Here is a 27,123-nt window from a genome sequence, read left to right as displayed (position 1 = left end):
GAGGAGACAACTCATTTCAATGCTGATAGTATACAAAATGACAATTCAGAGAGCACCACAACTGAATATAATTACCTCACTCATCAGTAAACAATTGTGTTGTTTGCAGTAAGGTGGTCATGGAGTGACCCATCTTACTACAAACTTTGACAATCTGCATCTAATTTTAACCAGCAAACACTGAATTAGGAAAATGCCATAGTCAGCAATCCCAACCTTTTAACAAATCCACACAAAATAAAATAAATTTTATAAAGACTTAAAAAACAAAATCAGTAGGAAATTTTATAAAGTAATTATGACAGTTTTTAAATTTAATCCCTTTTTACAGACCTTATCCTACTTGATTTTGGTCGACAACCAGCATGGAACTGTCCAATTCCTGAGCAAGATGCAACTGCAGCAATGTCTGGAAATGAAGAAGAAGAAGTGAATGTTCATGGAATCAGCAATGCTAAACATAACACAAAAAGTGTAAGTATTTCTTATATTCATAATCTTTATTTTAAATATGAAAGAAAAGATTTTTCTTGTTCTACCTCATGCTACAACATAAATACTTTACATACTAAAAGTAGTTTCAATACTGTACGAAGGAAACTTTAAAAAACTAAAATTCTATTAACAATACTAATATTCTTATGTACATCAAAAGAATCCAGTAGAGACAGTAATTTTTTTTTTTTTTTTGTTCAGTTGATGTATAGTAATAATTTACAGTCTAGATTTAAATAAAAAAATAGTACATACTCCCACATTCTTCATAGCTTAACCCATGTTCAATGGTAGTTATTTTTTTATTTTATTAAAATGTAACTTTCTCAGCTTTAGATTTTCTTACAAAATGCCCTGTTTCATTCAGAAATTTTTTATATCTATTCATATTAAAAAATTAATTTCTTAAAAATGGACCACTGATATGTTAAATAAATAAATTAACAATTAATATAATCCACCTTACCAGCACGTTGATGTGTTCTCTAGATCTTTCAGCTTATGTTTTTCGGCTTACCTGGATCTTTCGGATTGTGTTTTTATTAGTAACTGCTTAAAAAATGGAAACAACTTGTTATAAGCTATTTGTAAGCTTTAAACTACTGCCAGCCATTACAAAACGATTTTTCCAACTAAAAAAAGTCTAAAAATGAAAGTCATTTCTATAAAAAATGGCAATACCAATTCTCGTTATAGTAAAGAGACACAGGACATATTTAGAACAGATTATAGTAACATACAAGTGACGCAGCACAAATTAAATTATTGAACTGAAATTCTTACATGAACAGAAGATACAATAGTATAAAAAAAATTTAACATCCAAGGAAAATAGGAAACTTTGCAATCCAAGAAAAAAGATTTTTAGAATAGAAAGAAGTGGTACTGTACAAAAATACTGATCACAAATCAGGGCACCAGAAGTATGACATTTGTGTGTCATACTTGACAGGACCTGGAACTTCCTGGAAGATACATTGCTGAAGTTCAGATCAAGCATTGATGCTGTTCTGTGGAACGCAAGGAAAGAACAAGAAAATGAAATGATTTCAAAAATTGAAATAACAAGTATTCACTACCTTTAATTTGGTGCTAGATTCAAAAAGCTAAAATTTAAGTAAGACTAAGACAAAAAGTCCAACAAGACTACCAACAAGTTACTAATTCTTGATTTAAATAATTGAGAACTAATTAGTGTCTTAAAAATTAAAATTTCAAAAATTGAATAGTACTTTATATTGTTGGCTTTACTTTTTTTAAAAGTTCAATTGTTACATTCACAAATCAGACATTATAGTATGCAATATAGGTGTAATACTACAGATAAGCATAACAAATTAAACCTTAAGCGTAATTAAACTTTTAAGTAATTTAAAAAACTTATCAGTAAATACATGCAAAAATAAGAATCAAAATATTTTTTTAAGATCATGATTCAGTTCCTTCCTCAGAGGTGTTCCACGATCAATGTAGTTCCCAATGGGGACATATCTTGGAATGTAGTTGCTATGGATTACATTGTTAACTGGAAAATTGAGATTTAGACTTTTATGAAATTTGTTTTTGGCTGATTCACATGCATAACATTGCTGAAAAAATTAATTATAAATCTAAATTAAAAAGTAAACCTTTCAGACTAAAAGTGTAAATACCTTTAACTTTTATTATTTCCTTTTGCTATTTATTTAATTTAATAACTGTTTTTAATCTTAAAATCTTAAACTATGTATATACCAAGTTGCTTTATAATAAATGTATATTTTTTATAATATATGTTAATTTAGATTACTAGTCAGTAAATAGGTTGATGTATTGTTACATATTTTCTCAAATACTGCAGTACTTAGAATCATTTATATATATTACTTAATGTTTGAACTTTCATGCATAGGTACAAATTTTTAATAACACAATTCACTTCTGAATTTTATTCTATCACAAATTTATTTTTTATTCATAAATAAACACACACACACACTATGTATATATACTAGCTGTACCCGCCATGCTTCGCTGTGGCACATTGTGGTTGCATGGATGAGAAATGAGAAACAAAACAAAGCATACGTTTCATAGAAGTTTAATTTTGCAATACTTGTGGATACAATATTTTTTGTTTTTCCACTGTCTGCATAGATATAAAGGCTATCTGGTTTGTCGACTCGGGAACACGCACATACAGTTGTCCATGTGAGAAGCAATCCGCATCTAAATCTAAACCACACAATTTTAAAGATTGACCTTGAGCTTTATTGATTGTGATTGCAAATGCCAATCGAATTGGGAATTGCAGTCTTTTAAATTGAAATGGTGTATCGGTCGGGATCATGGGTATTCGAGGAATGAGGACATCTTCACCTTTGAAAGGCCCCGTTAAAATCGTTGCTTCCACTACGTTATTCATCAATTTCTTAACTGCAAGTCGCGTGCCGTTGCAGTTTTGGCTGATTAATATTCCGGAACAGGATAATTGGCACACCTATTTTCAATTTTAGTATGTGTGGTGGCATCCCTGGCAGATCAAGTGAGTTTAAAAATTCCGTTGGATAATTAACTACTTCATCTGCTTCCACAACGGTGTCTATCGACTTATATGTAATTTCCTCACTTTGAATGCTGGATTGAATAGCATTATTAAGTTGATAGACATCTTTATTCTTTGCGGCCAGGATAGCTCGTTCACTGAGCCAATCGTGATTTCTATTATTAATTTGAATATCAGGAAATACTTTTTCGATCAGTTCTTCTTTCGATGTTACTAAATTACAAAAATTATCAGGAAATTATATTCGTCTAGCCGTCTCATCGACTGGCAGCTGTCCGTTTCCAATGTCCAGTAACTGTCGTGAGAATACCTCAGCTGATGGATCATTCTGCAACTGGACACGCATATTCGTAGTCAACTGCAATGTACGTACGTGTCGCCACAGTGTTGAATATTTCAGGCAAGCATTTATTTCGTCTGCTGGTGTCGATCGAGAAATTACAGGCAATGTTTGCCTAAAATCTCCTGCGAGCAAAGCATTCCCGAATGGTTGAAACGTTTCCACACAAATTTCGTAACGATCGATCAAGAGCTTTAAGCGATTTTTTATGTGGCATCGTGCATTCATCCCAAACAATGAGTTTACATTTTTGTAATACTTTTCCCATACAGAATGCTTTGGAAATATTGCACGTGGTAGTCTCGATGATTTGCATGTTTAATGGCAACTTCAGAGATGAATGCGCAGTCCTTCCACCTGGTAACAATGTCGCAGCTATTCCAGACGAAGCAAGAGCTAAGGCTATGTCATTTTTTGATCGAACCGTTGCTAGAATCAATCCCAGTTTTCCCAGTTCCTCCTGGCGCATCCAAGAAGAAGGTCCTCCCAACTCCGTCATTTGTCATTTGCATTATGCGATCATAAATGCCTTTCTGTTCACGCTTAGTTTGGGAATGTTTGATTGGACATATGACTGAAGATCACCAATGTTGTAACTCTGTTCACGGCGTAAATCCACATCAAATGAAGCAATCCCAGCTCGGATGGGTGCTGGCATTCCCAATTGACTAAGAACTTTTGCATTAGCTAAGCACTTGTCTTCAATATTTATCAATGCTTCGTTGTAAATGCCTTCTGTAAATTCAGACAAAAGTGAATATTTAACCTAACAAAGGATTTTTTGGTCATTATGTAGGGATATTATTTTCTGTGTATTTGGTTATTTCGACTTTTTTTGTTTGCATAGTCTTAAGTCTATCTGGGCTATAAGAAAGTTGGGTGTTTTAATTTATTTACTGTAAGTCATCCTTCTTGGTGGCTTTTCTTTTTGTTTTGGTGTTTTTTTTTTGGTTTTTTTTTTATAAAATACAGATGTTTTAGCTGTTAAATATAATTCAAAGAAATTTGTTACTTAATCAGTTGTGATTTTGTTTACATTGGCAACGGCCATAGGGGTCGTTGTGTTTGACAGCGGCCATCTTGCATTGATCTGATTGGTTTTCCTTTGTTTACATTTCCATCTGATTTATTAGCCTCTTATTTATTAAAAAACTGTACAAATTAAAAATAGATAGATAGATTTATTAAAAATAGATGAAAACAATCTTTGATGCGGGTTATATATCGTGCTAAAATTTATTTATCGTGTTTTTAAAAAAAATAAAATACAGATGTTTTAGCTGTTAAATATAATTCAAAGAAATTTGGTCGTTGTGTTTGACAGCGGCCATATTGCATTGATCTGATTGGTTTTCCTTTGTTTACATTTCCAAATTAAAAATGTACAAATTAAAAATAGATGAAAACAATCTTTGATGCGGGTTATATATCGTGCAAAAATTTGAGCTCAATCCGTGCAGAACATTTTGAGTTTTTGAAGCGTACACAAACGAACTTAACATTTTTATATATAGATACACACTCATACATATATACATATACTCATTTATAAAGACATAAATTAACACACACACTTCTTTTTAGTCTCATTTTTCTCCCTTTCTTATTGTACTCTTTGTTCTTGATTTTACTTTCACTAATCATTTAATTCTATATTTTTCCTATTTTTATATTCTAATACGTATTTAATTTGTTTCACCTATCTTCCTCTTAATTTTACATTATAATTAGTTAAATTAATTATACAGTTTTATTCTGCATTAAGCCAAATTAGATAAAACACTCTTACAAAAATTATGGATACGTGCACTGTACTAATGAAATATTCTATAAATACTGTTTATAAATTGATGTGTATAATTGTTACAATTGATGTACAGTTAATTACCATAATTAAGACCACAACAAATCCTGATACCAGATTGTTAACAGTTAAAATACATGGCATTTTTATTAAGTATTAGTGAATTAAAAACCAATGAAAATGGATATTTAAATATCATATTTATATGCAATAAAATGTAGCATATAATATATCTTCATGAATGTAACATTTGATAATTTTGACCTACTTCAATAGTTTAATTTAATTTTGTTTTATAGAGAGATGAAGTTACAACATACAAGAGTGTACCTCCTCCAGCACCTGTACCTCCCAGGAAAGATGTATGGGATATTCCTCCAATACAATGCAATGAGCCAGAGGATGGTGTTTTTTATGCACAGATGGGTCCCACTGGAGGAAAACGTGGTTATTCAGCAATAACAGGTACATTTTTAACTAAAAATATCTTCATATTTAATAGCTTCATATTTGAAACAGTACTTTTTATTGTTCTACTTTTTAGATCAGTAATATATTTCATTAAACAACATGACAAAACTTAATACATTAATCATATTAAATGACTCACTTTGAAAATAAAGGAAATTTTTCTTCCAAAGGACCTTTCAGAGTTGAGCAGTAGCACCTTTTTATATTACAACAGTAATATTTTACTAATTATTAAAATGGCAATTACTAATACAGTGGGATTTTACTAACTAGTTAGCTAGTTATGGTAACTATTAAATACACTTCAAAAAGTTAAATTCCAACAGTTTAATACATTTTTAACAACTAGTAGAGAGATTTTTTCTTTGCTTAATGATATTGCCACATACACTTGAAGCTTGTACATGGGATGTGTAGATGGAATTTTTTAGCATATGAAAAAATGCCATGCCTGAACAGGATTCAAACCTGGGATCTCTGAATGAAAGGCCAAGATGCTAGCCGAGATGATGTTACCACTTCATCATGGAGATCAGTAAATTACTTTGTGAGTACTCTTGAGAAAAAAATTTACTATAATTTTGTTTCTTCAACTGAAATGCTTTATTAAATAGGATGACAGTGTAATCATTATAACTAATCTTTGTTTTAGGACATGTTGGATGGGGTATTTCGTTTTACATAAATGGACTATTAATTCCTGAGATTAATGTTATAAGAGGAAAAACATACACGTTTGTAGTTGAAGGAGGTCTTGATCCTGAAACACCAGCCAAATTTCATCCTTTCTACATTACTGATGATCCTGTAGGAGGTTATGAACATAAAACTCCTCAAGAAAAAGCTGTAAGTCTTTATAAATTTAATATTTTAGAATAACCCACCAATAAAATTAATTAGAAACATTGGTATTTATATTCAAATAAATAGAATATCAATCAATAGACCTGTAATAAAGTGGTAAGAGTGATTTCACTCTAATTTTAAGAAAGAACTTTCAGGATCACCATTTCAGCATCAGTATCTAATGAATGTAAAAGTAACTTTTCTTCTCTAATTCAATATTAATGATTAAAGTAAGATCATTCTACTGTTTTACTACATTATAGTACAATGTTTTTATTTATTTGAGTACAAAATATCTCATCAAGTATAGTAGAAAGAGGTAGAAGAAATTTTAGAATTTAGTAAAAAGTGTAATTTCTTCAAATTGAGCCATCACAACTTTTGGGAGAGCCCCACTAATGATGACTAAGTATTATCAAAGTTATGAAACATCAGTTCATTTTTATCACCACATTATTCATAATCTGAATAGAAGAACATTTTCCAACCTACAGATTGGCCAAAGTGGATCACACACATTCCAGATCACCTGATCTGAAATATGGGTCCTCATAACTTCTTTTTGTGAGAACATATGAAAGCGGTAGTGTATGCTCAAATGATAGAGAATGTTAATGAACTTTCACAAAAATCATATTTGACCCTGAAGAACAATCCAAGAATGATGTAAAGGATTCTCATAAATCTATTCAGAATTAATTAATTTTTAATTATTTTAATTAATTAAAGTTAATTTTTTGCCTATTTTTTCAATATTTAAGAAGGATTTCTCAACAATTATTCAAGTTCCTTTTAAGACAAAGTAGAAAAGAATTTTTGATTAGCCATGAGTAAAAAACAAAGCATTTCCAGACTCATATAAACTCTTCATTACTTTAATCAGAGGAATATCTGTAATGTTTAATAGAAACCTCCTAGAACATATTTTATAAATGATGAATTCTTATGTAACTTGCAAATGATTTTTTTCTCTTAAATCTGGTCCTTTTTTTTGTCTATTTCTATGAATAATTTAGAATTTCACTCAGTGTGGGTTACTGACCCTATGACCCTATGTAGGTGGAAAAGCTGTTCCCTTATGGCTTCCTATTATCAAAATAAAATATCCACTTACAGCCACTACTTTATAATGCCTCACAAGTTATGTGACCCTCAGTTTATGACAATACCACTAAGGACAATTCCCCAGTCCCAAAACTCATATCGGCATACTAATAATATTTCCTGCTTGGATAATTATCATATCATACCTTCTACTACCTTGCTCAGCTTAACAGGCATGTCATATGTAGGCTGTAATTGAAGTCACAGTGTTAAGGCTAAAAGGAATCTCTCACAGATTTTTCATCTTAATTGTTCAAGGACTGCTTCAATTTGAAGCTGCCATTTAGCCAGAACAAAAAGCTGTCACTAGGTAGGTTCCCAGAGCTCTGTTATTAAGCAATACAAGAAAATAGTTAGGTACAAGGTTGGTAACTGGAACTGCATTTCAGTAATAGTGCAGTTTCATGATCATGATCACAATATTGTTCTCATAAAGTGTTGAAGATTATACAGCAAGCTGTTATAGAATGTGCCAGCTTGCTGGAAAAGAAAGTTATGAAGGCAAGTATAAAGAATTAATTTTTTTTACAATTAGAAATTATGAAACTAAGAAAGGTTAGGGAAGAGATCAGATGGATCACCTGGAGAAAGTGGAGACTTTTGATAACTTGCCACAACAATATATGATATTGGAGAAAGTGAGGAATAAAAAATTGACTAAGAAAGAGTTAAGAAGTAAATATTCAATTACTAAAAAATAAAAACACTATTATTAGGAAAAGAAAAGTAACTAGGCATGTCAAAATAAAAACAGTATATCTTCCGATAATGTTGTATGAATCAGAGACCTGGATTATGCTGGAAAAATCGTAGACTGCAGGCTTTAGTAATGTGTTTAAGGAAAGTTATTACAGGAAAAATGAAACAGGACAAAATCAAAATTCAGTTAGTTTTTCTCAACCTGGGAGTCATGGTGATATGAAGGGGAATGGAAAAATTAGCCTACAAACTTTACAGGTAAACAATAATGAAATCATTTCATGAGAAGAAAATATTTATTATAATCATTTTACTTACATTTATAAGTACACATGTAAAGAAAATAAATTAATGACACTGTCCTGTTACTTGACCAGCTATTGATTTGTAAAACAATATATTTTCTTTGATTGATCTTCCCTATCGCATTCATACCTCACAATGTATAAGAATTGAGAAATGCTTGCCACATCTGTTGATTCATCAAATTGAATACTAAAAAATTTACTTGAACTCACTGGCTGAATTATCTGATCACAAACACCAGCAGCCATGTCATCGATTCGCTTTTATACTGTGTCAGTAGAAAACGGAATTTATTTTCAATTTTTTATGCTTCCTCCACACCTATTAAAACACTAACCTTATCAATTGCAACAGGTAGTATATGGTTTTCTGTGATTATATGTGGTTTGGACATCTTAGCTACTCTTAATGCTACAATATAAGATGCTTCAAGTGTATGCATTAATGCTTATCAGTATGGCTTGATTTACAAATAAAAGCTTGTTAATTTGTCTAAGTATATAATTTTCTTTCAAAAAATTCCAAGGGGTTGCTTTTATGATCCAGATGTTTTTTTCCAAGTGTCGAATTAATTTTGATGGCTTCATGTTTTCATCAGAGAGGACAAAAACAAATAAAGCACTGAGGCTTTCCACCTAATGACGTAAAACCATAATTTAAATAATTGTCATTGTACAATCTTGTTTTTTACCAATCAATTCACTGGATGTAATTGGCTCACTTCACTTTTTCAGAAATTTATCCATTTTGCAAAAGAATCTAATTGAAGTATAAGCAGTGGTGGCTCATAGCTAAAATTAGTGAGGGTGCTGCTCCAGAAAATTCTAATTCCACACTTTATCACATTCAAGAATATGGTACACAGTTTTTAAGCATATTGTGCTTAAAAACCATATTGGGTTTAACCGAATAAATAATAAAATATCAGTACAGAAATATTTTTTTGTACTATTAGATAATAACTTAATAAAATGATCACTTAAACACACTACAGTCCAATGGCGCTTAATTTAAATTTCTATGAACACAGAAACAAATCATAATTAGTTTTTACTAATTACCTTCTCTTTCGCCCTTCAGCGTGTTTTTGGACAGATTTGGCAATTAAAGAACTCTTGCTTTCTCCCATCTTCAGACCACTACTGAAAAAACAACTAAACCACTTTCATATTCCTTCCATCAACTAAACTAGAAAAGGGAACGAACAAGGAACATTCCATACACACACAGAGTAAAAAAAAACTACCTTCCACCAGCACGCCAAGGTTGACACTGGGAGAACAATAGTACTCTCTCTCCCTTGCAGCCTCTCATGCAGCTTCCTATGTGCGCATGCACACAACAGCCAAACACCACACTGCTGAAACTCTGAAGTGCACAGTTCCATACAAAGATTTTTGTATCTTTTCATAAAATGGGGGATGGCTAATGACATTAAGCTTAAGGATTATGGATTATATATATATGAATAAAGAAAGAATTAAAGAAAAAAGGATTCTTTATATTAAATGTTATTGATAATATCAAGAGGAAATAGGGAGCGCTACAGTTCGACAGTGCCTAACTGCAAGCCACCACTGAGTATTAGTAGTAAACAAATAATTTGCTTCAGCAACAGAGGATTACACATTTTAACATTGTATTATGAAAATATTTTTAATATGCTATTATTAGAAATCAAGAAAAACATAGTCATTTATAAACTTAAGTGTATAGTTATTTATCACAGAAATACCAAAACTATAATTTGATTTAAATATTACTACTCATAATTTTTATACTGGGAGCAAAAAAATGTATATCAATATTTTGTTTCAATTTCTCATGGATGAGGTGAACAGTTTTGAATTAAGGCTAGAATCAAAGACCAAAAAGGACAGCTTTAGTTGTGAGAATGGCAGTAGATTGTTTCTCTATCTTTCTGCTTGGCAACATCTCTAGCAAAGATGGTGACTCCTAAACAGAAAACCTTCTGTTCTGCAGGTTGCTAAATGTGAATCTGTTGTTACAGTTAAACGTGCATTCTGTAAAAGGTTTAATTGTGATCATCCAGTTGACAATAATACTCATGGCAGCATAATCAGTTTGAAATAACCAGATATCTGTGAAAAGGGAAGAGTACGAAGGTGTGAAAAAAATGTTGAACCTGTCAGGGAGTCTTTCCTGCAATTCTGAAAAGTCTATTAGTAAGGTTGACCACGACTAGCTGTACCAATATGTGAAAATATGGAATTTTTTAAGAAAACACTTACAAATGCATCTATACCATTTACAGCTGTTACACAGGCTTTGAAGCCTCAACTATGCTGTGCATGCCAACTCCACAATCAAAATGACGTGGTGTGAAGACAACTTCCTTGATCATGTTGTGTTTAGTAATAAGTTAACATTTCATCTTAGTGGATAAATTAATATACGTAATCTTTTATGTTTAACACACGTTATCTTTCTACTACTTAAGGGGTTAAGAAAATTTACATGAACTCTTACTTGGAGTACATGACTATACATGGAGTCTTACATTGCAGTCATTCAATGTACTCACCAAATGTAATAATTTCTGTGGAATATTCCGACGGCAAGTTTACAAACCATTTTCTTTTGCTGAAGCAGTAGTAACGGAAGCTGCTTATATGGATATGTTGTGTGCATGACTTTTTCCTCAATTTCAAGATGGACCACAGAATTTAGCTACAAAATGAGTGCTCCTCATTGGCATAACTTGGTATGGATGGATTGAATGATGTTTTCCCAACTGCTGGACTGGTCAGCATGACCCCAATAAAGAGCTTGTTTGCAATGGCCTCCAAGGTCAACCGATCTGACCCCCTGTGATTTTTCCTTTGGGGGTTTATTACGAATTTTGAATATGTGCCTCCACTATCTAATGATCTGCCCAATTTGAGGCACATGATTGAAGCAGCTGTCACTTACATTACTCCAAACATGTTGGTAAAATTATACAACAAACTTTCCCATCGGTTGGATGTGTATGCAGCTTGATGAAGGGTACTTAAATTGAGCACTTGCAGGGAAAACGGTAACAGTTACTCTTTTATTTTATCTGTGATTCTTTACTGTAAATCAACATTAAGGTATATTAAACGGTTTTAAAACCTGATATTCTTTTTTATACACTCTGTATTATAATTTTTTCCAATCTTATAATAATTCTTATGATTAAACAGATGTTTAAATAAAATGATTATTAACAAAAATCTCCTAAGGTTCCAACCAAAATAGCCTAAAATAAAATTACAACTAATTGCAGTGTCACTGAAAATTTAAGAGTAACATTAATTTTGCAGTTAGTAAATAATTGTGTACAAATAATATCATCTTATTCTGATTTTAGAAAGTACAAATTTTTGCTGGTGTTGAACGTAATAAAAGAGGAGATATTGTACCCACTGGTGTTGGACGACTCTGTAACTGGACTCCAGATCCTGACCAACCTCCTGCTGATGAATTTGCTTCTTTTGGTGCATACCAACGAACGCTAACACTTATCTGTGACCATGGTGAGCCTGGTGTTATTCAATGGACACCTGATAAGAACACACCAGACACAGTATATTATCAGGTAAAAATCGTTGAATCAAGATTAATTATTTTTTAAATGAAATCATTTCATTTCAGGATAGTAAAATGTTAAGAACACTCCACTTGTTGAGCCTCACTAAGTTATTTTACCAAATTTACAAATAAAATTAGGACAATTGGGAAATTTATATAAAGATTAGATGGCATTAGATAAAGATCAGGTATTTAACTCAAGGTTTTTCACCATTAAATAATGTTAAATAATGTTGAAAGAGAGGATATTAATTGAGCCTGAAACCAGAAAATGATTACATGATAATATATTTTATAGCAAATTGAATCTCAAGAAACTAAGAGCAGGAAAATCATTCAAAGATATTGTTCAAGATTTTGTTGGAAACAAACAAGTTGAAAAATGGGTATTATTGTATTACCAAGGCAGATGGGATGACTCTATGATGAGTGACTACTAGTAGTTTTTATAAATTATTGTACTGTCTTCTCTTTTAGTTTTTCTCAGTATATTAGTTTGTTCTATTTAAACACATAAGAGTAATTTCTCAGTTAAATAGATGCTGGTTATTGCAAAATACAGACACAAATTTTTCATTTTATTAATTCTTGTTGCTTTGAAATGATATTATAAGGAAATCCTTAAAAAGTGAATATATAAATTCACTTTTATATAAATTGTCTCATTTCACAACTTACATAACATTGAGATCCAAGTTAAATTTCCTGTTATTTTTTACGGTCTTAATTAAAAATTTAAGGGTGATAGAATAAAGATTCAGCATAAAAAAATTGATTTAATTTCACCTACTGGCTGGGAGTTTTTTTTTTATTATCAGTAGACCAGTTAAATTGTCAATTGCAAAAAATAAATGATATTTGAAAGAAGATATCACTAGATGATATTTCTTTAATATCTTTATTAGTTATTTGTTTTAATTTCTAAATGCTCCTGTATCTAATCACTTGACTAGCAGAACAAGATACATCAATTTAATTTTTCTACTTTTAAGTTAAATATTATTTTACTCACAAAAGATTTTGAATACGGATTACCTCAACTAAAAATAACAAAACTAGACACTTGATAATGCGTTTAAATTCTTAGTGTCTTTAGGTTCTAGTCTATAATAACAAATACTGGTTAATTTTTATCAAAGTAAAATTATCATTTTACTGCCATGACTTGTTTACTAAACAAATCCATCACTTTAATTAGGAAATCAACTCAGTGTACAGTCTATGGTTCCACACATGCAAATTTTGGAAGATCAGATAAAAGCAATACTTTGAATGGTTGAGTTTGTCGTATACATAGGACCACCAACCACAGATCAAAATTTCATTACAATAACTTAACTCAAGACCTAACAATATACTCCAGCTCGATACACAAATTGAGTAATGTAGCAATAATTAAATTATAATCATGTTTTGGTATGATTAATTCTTATGGCCAAGAATAGAACAGTTTAAATATAAATAAAAACAAAATACTACTTGTTCAAATTAATATTCAGTCTTTTTCTTTTTTTAAATTTTTCCCATAATTTACTTTTAAAGAAATCTTTAGATTAGCCTTCTTGGATGGATTTTTTTGAAAAATGAATTAAAATCATAATTCAACTTTAATATTATTAGAGGTAGATATTTTTTATTTCAGTCTCTGAAATAAAATATTTTATTTTATTGCTAATAATCAGTTAGTAAAAAATGAAAACATTGTTTTGGTTCCAAATTAAATATATTTAAAAACTGCAAATTATCTGTTCTTGAGGAGTTTTTTAATTTATTACTTCCCTAACCTATGTTAATTTTTATGTGATCGCGAAAAATATCGGTTTTCATATTTCAATGGAAATACCCATTTTGACCATCCCCGAATCCATTTTGACTAGTTTCGGCGTGACGTCTGTATGTACGTAGATATCTCGCATAACTCCAAAACGATTAGCCATAGGATGTTGAAAATTTGGATTTAGGACTGTTGTAACATCTAATTCTGTACATCCCCTTTTGTTTGCGATCAACTTCAAAATCCAAAAAATTTGGATTTTGGACTTTTTCTTAACTGCAGTAATAAGCCCTCATTGAGAGCTTTTCAACTTTATATTATAAATGGAACGTATTTTTATTGGTTCCAGAGTTATAGCCAAATAAAATTTTAATTAATGAAATATTTGGGTCTTACAAGGTTAAGGGCAGGTTCAATCCGACTTAATCTCCTTTTATTAACTTTTTTTTTAAATTTAAATATATTAATTTATTAATAATTATTAACCTCTGATTGTAAAATGTGTTTACAATAAATAATATTCAATAATAACAATAAAAAAAAAAAATATATGAAAAAATATCAGACGTTATTAATGAGATAAAATTTTATGTACTTTTCATTTAAAAAAAAAATGTATATATGTAATTTAATAGGCGTACAAGGAAGTCATGTAGTGATTAAAACTGAACCTAAAAGCTATTTTAACAACTAGCAGAATAAAATAGTAATTTTACATTACATCTAGATACATTAAGAAAAAAAATGTTTAATGGCATGCCTTCAGTTTTTAGGATCTTCAAGTCATTATTTTAGGATCAATTTAAAGTCAACTCTAATACGAACTTTTCAAAAGGGCATACAACACTATTTTTAGGCATGAAAAATTCAAGACTAAATACATTATTTAAAATTACTCAACTAACTTTTGCTCCTGAAAATTTTTGAACTGCTTACACAATTTCGATCTGGTTAATTGAAAACATTTTATTTTCTATTGAAAAGTTTTTGTTATATGTATTCTGTTAATTAGGTCAGCAATTAACTTTTCAAAAAATTTGTTTGAATTTTTTTACTTCATAAAAATTAATGTGTCTGATTTAATTTCTTACATCCAAGTTCTTGTGAACTCTATGATAAATTTATTTCATTTTACTTATTTAAAGAAAAGTGGTTTTTCAAATATATATAAATATATATTTGTGAAATTTCAGATAAATTAGCAGCAGTTTACATCTACTATTTCTTTAATCATTTATTTAACCATTTTGATGACCCTGAGGTACTTATTTCTCCAAATCTTCTTTACCAATACAAAATATAATTTATTTTGTATTACTTCTAATAGTCTTTGAAATAGCAATTTACTAAAACTTACTGAATAATTTTATTACAAATCTCCTATGTGATGGAATTTTGTAAATTCTTCATTATTTTAATTATCTTAAATACTGATTTTAAAATAAATTTTCTATTTTTTTATATTTCAGTGTTTCTCACATCGATATCTAGGATGGAAAATCAATGTTCATGACAGATGTGACTTACCAGTGGCATCAGGAAGTGAAAACGTTCCCACACGTGTTAAGCCTGACCAAAAGGATGAAGATCCAAATGAAGAATTACAATCGAGACCAAGCATTAAAGTAGCGACTAGAGTTCTTCCAAACTCATTCTCTGCACCTGGAAGCAGCAAGCCCAATCAAGAAGAATATTATAAAACATTAGCAGAAAGCCCAGTAAACTTTAAAGATGGATTAAGCCAATCAGGTGCTGGTGCTTATTCTTATCCATATAAGCCAGACCCTCAGAAAAATGGTGGTTATCAGATATTTACTAACTACAATGGTTATGATCAAGATTATAAGAACCTAGGAGAAAGATATCCAAACAAAGATGAGCAAAAATATGACATTACTACAATAAAAAATGTAGAAACCACTCCTCAACCCATTTTATTCAGAATGAACTCATCTACACCAACATATTACATGAGCAACAGTTTCACACCAACAATAATGCACACTACATCACACCCAGGTTTTCTTGTGAATCAAAAACGACGTCCTCCTCAAATTATGACTTTTGTACGACCTCATCGGCCAGTCCCTCCAATAATGTTATTGGCCCAGCAGGGTATGGCTCTTCACAGACCTGTTACATTAGTTCCTACTGGTTCCCATCATCGTCCATTAATTGTTAAAAAACCAGTTTACAGACTACCTCCAATGAATATGGCTCGTCCAGGACTTGTTCCAAGTAATATTATGTCAAACCACCCTTTATCTCAGTCAACAATTCTTGTTCCATCTAGTCAACCATTTCTTCAAAGACAACCTTCTTCACAAGTTACAAAGAGTGTTTCTGTTTCCTACTCGACCGCAAAAGTTAAAAAACCCATATCTATTTTTAGTACAGATGCTACAAAAGTGATTAAAACTGAACCTAAAAAGCGCACCCCAATTGTAACCCAACCAACCTATATTAGTTACTCGACACCAGTTAACAACGGATTCAATCCTGGAACAGTAATATTGGAAACAGGTTTTAAACCTATCATTCAAAATTACACTGATATACAAAAACGTGTTTCTTCTGCTGATGATTCAATTGAGGAAAAAGAATCAGATGAGAAAGTCAGCTCAGAACCTGATGAGGATACTGAAGATGGTCCTGCTATTGACAGAGTGGACACTGAAAGTGAAGAGAAATCAGATATTCTTGAACCCATATTTGTACCTTCTCCCTTAGATAGCCTTCAAAAGCCGACCAAAAAGTCAACAGGTTCAAATGGTGAAGAACTCTCACCATCTAAGAAAAAGTTGTTGGCTGCAAACAAACCTGTTCGCCAAAGTATTGTCGTAATAAGACGAAGACCAGTATTTTCAGAAAATTCAGAACTTAGATCCCAGGGTGATATTTCACAGGATGAAACAGCAATGGCCGCTGAACGTATGGACACATATTATCTTCCTCCTTCAGGACCAATTTACGGAGTCTCCTCTGGTAGTAAAGTGGCAGTACCTGCAAAACCAGAAGTAGAAAGTGCTTCGGTTGTGACTTATGATGGAAAATCAGTGTCTGGAAGTGATGTTGTACCTCCACCCCCTCTGAACCGTCGTAGTGGAGTAAAAAAGCTAAAAGGATCAGCTGATTTAATTCGTAATACTCCCCAATTTGTTCCTTTTAAAGGTGATGCACCACCACCAGTACCAGAACACATCTCCCCTGACAGCATTCCACAACTTCAGCCCAGAAATCAAGGTCGACCAAGTCATTCTCTCAATTTGCATTTAGAACCACGACCTTTACGAGGTAGTCCATCATCATCTCTGATTCGTAACATTGAAAATATTTCAGAAGAAATAGAAGAATTGGAGTTGTCTCCAGAAGCTTCTGAAATTAAAGAATATCGATATTCTGTAAAAGACAAGATAAAATCATCAGCAGTTGTAAAAAAAGAACAGAAAGAATTATCAAAAATTACACCACTAATACACAGAGGAGGTAAAGGTATAAATCAGAAATACAGACAATCAGAGGAAGAATCCGATGACATCACTGCTCAGAAAAGCAGTGAAGAAATTAAGAAAAAATCAAATAACCGAGAAAAAAGGTATGCTCATGAGGGACATAACCACGATCATGATCATGATCATGATCATGACCATGATCACCATGATCACCATGATCATGACCATGAAAATCATATGCAACATGAAAATATGAAGAACAAGACTTCAATGAATAATGCAAATAATTCATCATCCTCAGGACCTTTTCAGTCAGTTTTAGTTTTAATAATATCATTTACATTTCTTAAAACAGTGCTATAAAAAGTAGATATAGTGAGTTATATAAATCAATCAAGAGACAATTGAATAACTCAAACACAGTTTTTTGAGTTGAAAATGCCATTCATGACATTAAAGACATTATAGATGAGGACATTTCTCTATTGTGACTTTCATTTCCTATGGAAACCATAGTTTAGTGTGATTATTTAATGTTTTGTAATCCAAATTACTTCTAATGTTTTAAATACAAAACTCAAATTTCACTGGCTGTAATTACTAGTTAAGTATTACTGAATAATATTCTAAAATATGAAAATATAATAGCAGCTGCAGATCAGATCAAGTCATCTAATTACAAATATATGTAAATGACAGTTTTAATATTTATCATGGAAAGTATTACTCAGTATATAACCATAATTAATTTCTCCCAGTATTAAATGTTTTATAATTACCCTAAGATGCACCAATTCAATAAGATGTAATTGAATAAGATGTGTTCAATTACATACTAATAATACATCATAAACATATATTATTTTAACCCGCAACTATTATCTGTAATATTTTTGATAGTAAATAAAAAAGAATGCAAATTAGATAAGGTAGTAAAATAAAATGCTTAAGATTTCAAGATGTTACACACATTGGAAACTTATTTATCAAAATATTAATAGATCAGTTATGATATGCTTTTGATTAATCTCAATAAAATTTAACAATTTATTTAAAATTTCCTTCCACTATTTTTATATTTTTCATATTCACTGAGAAAATTTTAAGCAAATAATAATTTATGATAAGAATGAAAGAATGAAGAAATTGGATTATAAAGAAAAAAATTCTATTCAGTGGGTTTAAATAGTTAACATACTAAAACTAGATTCTTTTATTGGTTTACATTTACATCAAAAGAAACTAATATTTGTTGCTGATACACTGATTTCATAAATGCTAAAATTCTCTATAGTTTTTCAATTACATAGTAATTATTACAATAGATTTGGATAACTGATTTTCCAGTGTTTGTATTGAAACATGAAGAAGTGTACTGTGTAGAGATGTGTATAAATACATTTTGTTCATTCCTGTTAGATGCAATATTAGTTATCTTGAGAGCTTATTTATTCTTATTCAATGCTGAATAATATGTGTAATTATGTAGCCAAAATATAAACAAAACAATATCATAAATACTGTATATATGTAAAAAAAAATAACAAGAGCTCATATTAAATTTATGTCACTTGGGAAGGGAAAAATTTTCACAGTAGATCTATGTTTATTTATTTGTTTAAAAACACAATTTATATATTTATTTGTGATCAGGTTCTACCATGTTACACATGGAGTGTGTGTATTTAATGATTATGAAAAAATTAATTACTATAATCCCTGAGAGCAAAAATAGTTTTTATTTTAAAAGTAATTTAAATAAAATACAATTTTTATTCATTTATTTATTCTATTATAAAATAGTCAGAGAAAGATATTAGTAATAATGTTTAAAAAAAAAATTTAAATAACACACTTTCAAATATGAAATAGTATGTAAACATGTATTTAATACATCATACATTTGAAAAAAGTTGTTAAAACATGTTTAAAAAAGTGTTATCAAGATTATCAACAAACATTAACTGATATTTTATTTTGTTTATGTGTATACATGCAGTTTTAAGTTTATAAAAATTTGCATCTTTTTGAGTTCCAGCAATTCTCCTCATCTTTGATTTCTTATTTCTATTAGTCACTTCAAGAATTGGAAATAGATTTTTTAATCCTCTCCTAAAATTTTTTATTTCTTTTATAGTTAGATCTGCGTGATAAATAATATTTGTAGTAGCTCCAGAAGATATTATAAAATTAAACTTTAAACATAATTAAACTTTAAAGATCTGCAAAGTTAGTTTTAACCTGGAATCAATAAATTCTTTCAATAATCTTTCCTGTAACTTGCAAAATATTTTAAAGATGTTAAAAAAGGAACACTAGATTTAATGCAGCTTAACTTAAAAGTTTTTTCTCTAAAGAAAAGATAAAAATATTTGGTGACTAAACATTTAATAAGTTTTATAAACAGATCATAAGAACTGAAAAATACAGATCAGTGTCATTTGATTTTCAGTTTACTATATAACTTAACAGTAAAAAAAAAATATATATATATATATATATATGACATCCCATCGTTAATCCCATCTAACAATTATGGCAAATTTAATTTTTGTACTCAAAGTACTGTTTTTATCACATAACTTAATAAATACAGTAAATGTAAATAATATAAAAGATAAGGCAAATAATAACATGTTAATTTTATGTTTTTTGAAGTCTTTATCTTTTGCTGTAATATTATTATATAACAAAGATATGTCCCACTGGCTACATACCATTTTTATGTTTTGTAATATGTTGTTGGAACTGGTACTATCACACAGCATTATTCCTTTTATACTATACAAACTTTTAGGGTAAATACAATATACAAATGTGATATTATAACAGGTAATTGTATTACAATTTTAATCCTCAACAGTTTTATGCAGTGTCTTAAACTAGATATAAAAAATACATTTTTGTTATGTGACTTATATTGCTTATTCAGTAATATTTCATATTTCTGTAAGTAAGCGACAGTCACTCAAAGATAATTTCTATTTTGATTTTTAAGTTTACAAATTACCTAGGATTTATTACTAAAGTTGGTAATTTAGTATATGTTAATTTTATTAAAATGTTATATATTGTATAAAAATTTTGTATTGTAAAATCAGCAGAAAAATAAAAATAATAAATTAAAGAATAGTTCAAATAATTAAGCAAATAGTAATTGTAAATTCAACTGAATACAATTTAAAAATAAAATTGTTTTCATGTATTAGAATAATAAATATTATGTAACATGACATTATTTATATGTAATCAGTAAAGTCAGAGCTCATAATTATTACTGATGATAAGTTAATGCAAATAAGTGAGTTAATATTATATAAGTTAATAAATGTTAATTAATTATTGCTATTACATCAGCATTATGCAACACTGAGTCAAATGTAATGTAGTTTTATGTACAAATTTACCAATAAATGTTCAATAAATTTAATGCAGTTTTATTACTGATAATTAAATAATTACCCATATCAATCATTTTAAATTGACAACAGCAGAACTCACAATTACATGTATCTATTTATCTGAGGACAAACAATTCATTATGAAATTTATTCATCACCAAATAATTTCTTGTTTTTAATATATTACTATAGTCAGAAAAGTGACAGGGTAGAGAAGAATTAAGATGTTTAGCATTATCGGAATATCACTTCAATTATATTTGGAAAAGAATTATAATCACTTTATAAAATAAGTGATTTATTAATTTAATAAATGATGCTCCGATACTTCTTGACTGGACTTAACCACCATTTACCACTTGAGTTAGCAACTTTCAGGTTTATTTTCGATTGGAATCTCTGTGTCTGTTCCCCTCCTCACATCTTTAAAACCACTTAAAATGTGGCGTAACAATAAAAAAAAGAAATTGAATAAGATTATCAATTACTTTGTACAGCTTTCAAAGACGTTTCCTAAAATCTTCATACTCGATTATCAATCTTCACTTCCAGTCTGCAGATGTTAGGAGAAAATGTAAATGATTGCTTTTTTATTACCAGCTGATCTTCATTAACAGCAGTTTTTGTTCATTGGTCTATCCATTCATTTCCTTCCCCTTCATTACAATTACTTCTTTACAACATGTAGCCACTCACTCTTCCATGAAATTTAACAAGTCTTCATTGAATATCTGGAGAGCAGGATACTTGTATTCCTTGGCTATTTATATTCAACTTCAAGAGAATTCTTTGCATCAAAGTTGTAAGTTATTTATGGATTTTCTATAAAAACATATTGAAGAAAAAATAAAATAAAATCAGCTGAAAAATTAAAATAATTAATTAAAAGAATAGTTCAAATAATTAAATGTAGTGTTTGTCAGACAACAATGGTTACTTGCAATGATAGCTCGATTCACAATACATTAACACTATTAGTATTACTTAACCCACTGGGTTGGACTAGTGGTGAACTCATCATTGCAAATCAGCCTATTTCGAAGTTGAGAGTTCTACGGTTCAAATCCTAATAAAGGCAGTTACTTTTATACAGATTTGAATACTAGATCTGGATATTCGTCTTCTTTGGTGGATGGGTTTCAATTAACCACACATCTAAGGAATAGTTGAACTGAGACTGTACAAGACTACAATACATTTACATATCATCCTCAATCATCCTCTGAAGTAATACCTAATGGTGACTCCAGAGGCTAAACAGAAAAAAATTAGTATTACTTGAATAAATAAATTATCATTAATTATATCATTCATGACTAGTAGTATAGTTGAATAATGACACTAAATAACTGCATATTTATTATGAAAAATAAATAAATATCAGAGTTCACTATTCATTTACATACAAGCACACATGCTCCAACCGCTAGGGATATTGAAATGATAAGGGGATGGTACAACTTGGATCTCAGGATAGTAAGAATGTAACATTTACAATGGTACAACATTGTAAATGTTGTTGTATAATGTTAAATATGTAGGCCTATTCTCAACAAGTATTATAATTACATCAACAGACAAACTCTAAATGATATAATAACTAAAATTATAATTGTTTGACATATAGAAACATAGTTTATAATCTACCGTGATTTTATTTACTGTAAAAATAAGCACGGACAAGCCAAATATTATAACCAAGAAATCACCTTTATTAGAATTCAAGAAACAATATAGCTATATTGTGTGCTCCTTCTCACTCTTTCTCTCTCTCTCTCTCTCTCTCTATATATATATATATATATATATAAAATTAAATTAAATTAATTTAAAAGTGTAATAATGTTAAAAATATTAGCTATACATTGAAGTTAATAAAATTTCAAAAAATTCTGTCCTTTGATCCAATACTAAGGCATGCATTCTACTGAAATAGTAAATGCAGCAAAGTAGCAAGCAAAGTGACAAATTTTGCGATACCTACCATGCAACTCCTATGTTTATAAAGGAACTAATACAATTGCATTCCACTGGAGTGACTGTGAGATACACGCTAGATGCATGCGACTAGTAGCAAATGTTACTTCATCAAAATAGTACGTGTTCTATTTTTTGTTATAGATGCGACCTGTATTATTTTGTAATCGACTAGACTTTTCATAGTTTTATAAGCTGAAGAGATTTTGAAGTTGTTGCAAAGTATTTTGTTTTTCACATCATGAGTGAAATGAATTTTAATATTAAATTTTTTAGTATTATTGAAAAATACAGCTGTATTTATGATTAATCGACAAAAGAATATTCAAATAGGAACAAGGTTGAGAAAGTATGGCAGAATATAGCAAAAAAAATGGATGTTTCAGGTATAAAGTAATACTCTATTAATTTTTAATTATATATTATGTGTAGTCCTAGTTTTAGCAGAAAAACTTAGTCAAAAATTATAAATAAAATTACATATTATGTAATTACAGTATTAAAACACTCTAATCAGTAATTATAACTCGGTTAATAAGATGTTAATTATTTTCCATATTCAGTCTGTAATTATTCTGCCAAGGCAAAGGATTGTTTATGAAATAATGGCAGAGTCTGCTTCTGTTACCAATAGAATTGTTTGATGATCGTGACATTGAATATAAACAAGGCTGTGTGCTCATTACAGAGGGTGTGGAAAATTTTCCATCTTTTTCCTTTATAAGATTATGTAAAACACACATTGCTTTAACGAATAATTCAACATTATTTGGTGGTGAATTAACAGTATTTTCGAGTAAAGTGAATTTAGATGTTAACAATTCAAATGCACACTACTGATTTTCTTCCTCTTGACACTCTGTAATTGAAAACTCTCTTATCATCGTTTAATTGTCATCTTCGTATGATCTCATCAAGTTTTCCACTAGAGGAAATCATACAACACGTACAAAGTAAAAGGAACACTCTTGGTCATTTTCCATTCCTGCCTGTTCTTGAGGTGGTAGTAGGCCTAATTTACCTGATGTTAAAGCTTTACCAAAAGCACTCTCTTTGAATGCTTTACCATCACTGTTCCTTCCATATTCTTCTACATCAATAGTAATAAATTTTCCATCCACTTCACTTCCTGTTGTAAATAATGTTATAGAAAAATAACTTTTGTAGCTATAATAAGCTGATCTGGAGTTATGAGATTTTTGTATTCTGATATGTTTATCATCCACACTACCTACACAATTTGGTAAATTCCATAACTCAAAATACCTATTTGAAATTTCCAGCCATTTTTCAGTGCAAAGTAGTGATAAGTAGATAGGCTGCAATAAACGCCAGATTACTTTGGAGGTGTTAATTATATAACTTCTTACATTCATTTCTTCTCTTAGAAAGTAATAACTTAACGATCTGAATGAACCACTGTAACTAAAATATCTCAAAAATAAATCCAAATTTATCATGTAAAACAAACCAATTTGGTTTATCTAGCTAAAAACTTAAGTATTAAAAACCGTTTAATGATTTTTATAAATTTGGAATTTATGGTAACTTGCATTTAAGTTGGACCTCTAATCTGAACTTTAAACATTTATTAGAAAAAAAAATTCCTAAAATATGAAATGTTAAAAGCGATAGGCAATGTAATAAAAAAGTAAAGGTTCTTAAATAAAATTAATTTATTGAATATATAGTGTATAATTACTCTACCATACACAGAAAATTTCAAGAATGATTGTAATAACATAATAATTACTTTCAGTTGCTGATTGTAAGGAGAGGTGGAAACACATTACTCGTCATTTAAAAAATATGATTCCACTAAGTGGGTCAGAAGCCAAAAGGTCAAAAAAATTTTATTACCTAGTCGATCAACTGCAATTCCTTATTCCATTCACCAAATCAAAAAATCTACAAGTAACAAGTTTGACAAAAATTCAGAAAATATAGGATCTTTTTCCGAATCAAGTTGTTCCACTATTAACCAAACAGAAGACATCGTACCAGAAGATAAAGCTTTGGATGAAACAGAAGAGGAGGAAGTAACACCACAAGGAAAATCTAATAAGTCTCCAATAAACAAGAGAAAAATATTCCAAAAATTTAAAAAATTTTTTAAAACTTGCTTTATAGTTTTTAGTCACACATTAATCAAATTATTATCATACATTGCGTAAGTTTAATTAGTAAGTTAATTTGGATTTAAAACCCCACATAGCCGTTTTGCAGATTTTGCCATTTTTTACACCCGCACCCTTAATTTACCCTCATGCAGGGGGATGTTTGCAAAAGTAATGGTGGAATATTGTATTGTCACCTGATGTTAGTAATTGTGCAAAATTTCATCAACAGGCAATGTCAGGAAATATGTTAAATTAAGGATGCAAGATTTGAGGACAAACATGAAAAAAAAATTGAAAAACATTGTGAGTTAGAATAAAGTAAGTAAACAGAAGTTTCAATACATTAATAAGTTAATAAGGCTTTTTTAAATTATTATAAATCAAAGGTACTGCGAAGGAAGACCCAGATATTAATTTTTTTCTAAGTCTTTTTCCAGAAGTAAGAACTATGAATTTCAACCAGAAAGATACATCAAAATTGGCGTGCTGTTATTAATTGGATATATTGAATGCAGAAACCCAGACTCCAGCACCATCTCTATCTTCTGTTTATTTGAATGAAACACCAACTACTTAGTATTTCCAACTAGGTGCGAGTAGTAATCCGATACCTCTAATTCCAGACCTCAAACTTGGTCAGAATATTTTAACAATTTTTACCCAAATTAATTCGTATTCTGTCTTTTCTAAATATGTATGTTTTGTAATTTTGCATTTCTGTAATATTTTATTTTTGCTATTAAAAAAAAAAAAAAAGTTGTAAAGTTGAAAAAACATGATTATGATATTAATGATTAAATAATGTTAACATTCTGAAATAAATATGTTTTTTTGATAATAAAACGCATTATTTAATTAACTTACCTTAATGTTATCAGCAGATGCTTTGCTGGGCAGATTGACTTTCTTTCTTAAATTTGTTTCTAAAATTGAAAGTAGTTTGTGGAATGTACTTTTGACATTCTGTAAAAGAACTGAAATGCTCATTATTTCTGGAAAGCTCTTTGAAAACTTTGTAAGCACCATGGTCACTGACATCTTCTTCCAGAATGGATGTATCCAGTATAGATGTCTCCTTTTTTTATAAATTCAACCAATGTAATGAAATAACATCATCTTCGAAATCTCCATTTCAAATGTTATTCAAAAAAGTTGTATACATATATTATTTAAAAAGTCTGTACTTTAGTATAGAATATTTAATAAAAAAACTGCACTTTATTATAGTAAAACCATTATTATAAAGATCTGAATAAAAATGACTAATCACTTCTGTTAGAAACATTCGCTACTTCAGTTGGTGGCATAGATAATTTGTCACTAGTCACACTTTCGCAATATGAAGCAGTTGCAGCATCGCCTTTGTGGGAAGGCATCCCACAAAATCCCCGCTTAATACTACAATACATCTTACAAAGGCTCACTGTCAGCTAATGAACCAAATATTATGCTAAAAGGATAGTAGAATGATTCGAACTGCGGCTGTTGCTGTCTTAGCACCAAGCATCAAGATTGGTTGCTCTGCCTATACATAGGCAACTGTTTACTGAGTGCTAATAGCAATGAGTCATTTTCAATATGACTAGGTTGTACCTCCTTGAGTTCAGTTTCTTGAAAAAACTTGACTAATACTAAGAAAAATTGAAGTATAATTATTTGTAGGTTGGAAATTACTTAACACAATCAATTTAGCAAACATTTTTTCAGTTTATTTATTTTTATTTAATCACATTAATTTTTTTAGAGCTAAAAAATAAATTGCCCTAATATGTTTGTAGTTATTTCTTAATAATTATTAGTTTATTTAAATTTTTTTGACTCACATTAAACGAAGATAAAAATAATTTATTTCATATTCTTTTCTTTTTTTTAAGGTTTGATATTCAAGTTCTATTCCATCAGTTTTAAAAATGTCAAATTAATTTATTTATAGATCAATCAGCCTCTCTTAACTCAGTAAATTCCACCATCACATGTTGTAGAAAATATTCTAAGCCAAATTTATAAGGCTAAATGTGAAATTATTACTTCTATTAGCAGAAAATTTAAATTGAACAGAGTATGTTGAATATAGTACATCTTTACAGTACTTTCAGGTAAATCACAATATTATTTCTACAAAACTCATAATCTTATTAAATACCAAACAGATTGTCACAAATCAATGCCCAAAGACTGAAAGGGAGAATTAAGTTGTGACATAATAACTTTTT

The 27,123-nt window shown here is 29.7% G+C and overlaps 1 protein-coding gene across 1 annotated transcript in view; it reads left to right on the top strand.

The window, feature by feature from the left end:
• Positions 1 to 20,791, top strand: part of LOC142328577 (uncharacterized) — a 157,239-nt gene extending 136,448 nt beyond the window's left edge. Inside the window, exons 10-14 of the mRNA XM_075372345.1 lie at positions 332 to 474; positions 5,484 to 5,649; positions 6,308 to 6,501; positions 11,966 to 12,193; positions 15,430 to 20,791. Of these exons, the coding sequence (XP_075228460.1) occupies positions 332 to 474; positions 5,484 to 5,649; positions 6,308 to 6,501; positions 11,966 to 12,193; positions 15,430 to 17,775 (3,077 nt within the window). The 3' untranslated portion in view covers positions 17,776 to 20,791. The remainder of the gene's footprint in view (positions 1 to 331; positions 475 to 5,483; positions 5,650 to 6,307; positions 6,502 to 11,965; positions 12,194 to 15,429) is intronic.
• The last annotated feature ends 6,332 nt before the right edge of the window (positions 20,792 to 27,123 follow it).

This window comes from Lycorma delicatula, chromosome 1, assembly GCF_047948215.1.
Source record: "Lycorma delicatula isolate Av1 chromosome 1, ASM4794821v1, whole genome shotgun sequence".
Classification (NCBI taxonomy): Eukaryota; Metazoa; Arthropoda; class Insecta; order Hemiptera; family Fulgoridae; genus Lycorma; species Lycorma delicatula.
The sequence above is the reverse complement of the archived record's forward strand: the minus strand, read 5'-3'. Positions and strand labels throughout refer to the sequence as shown.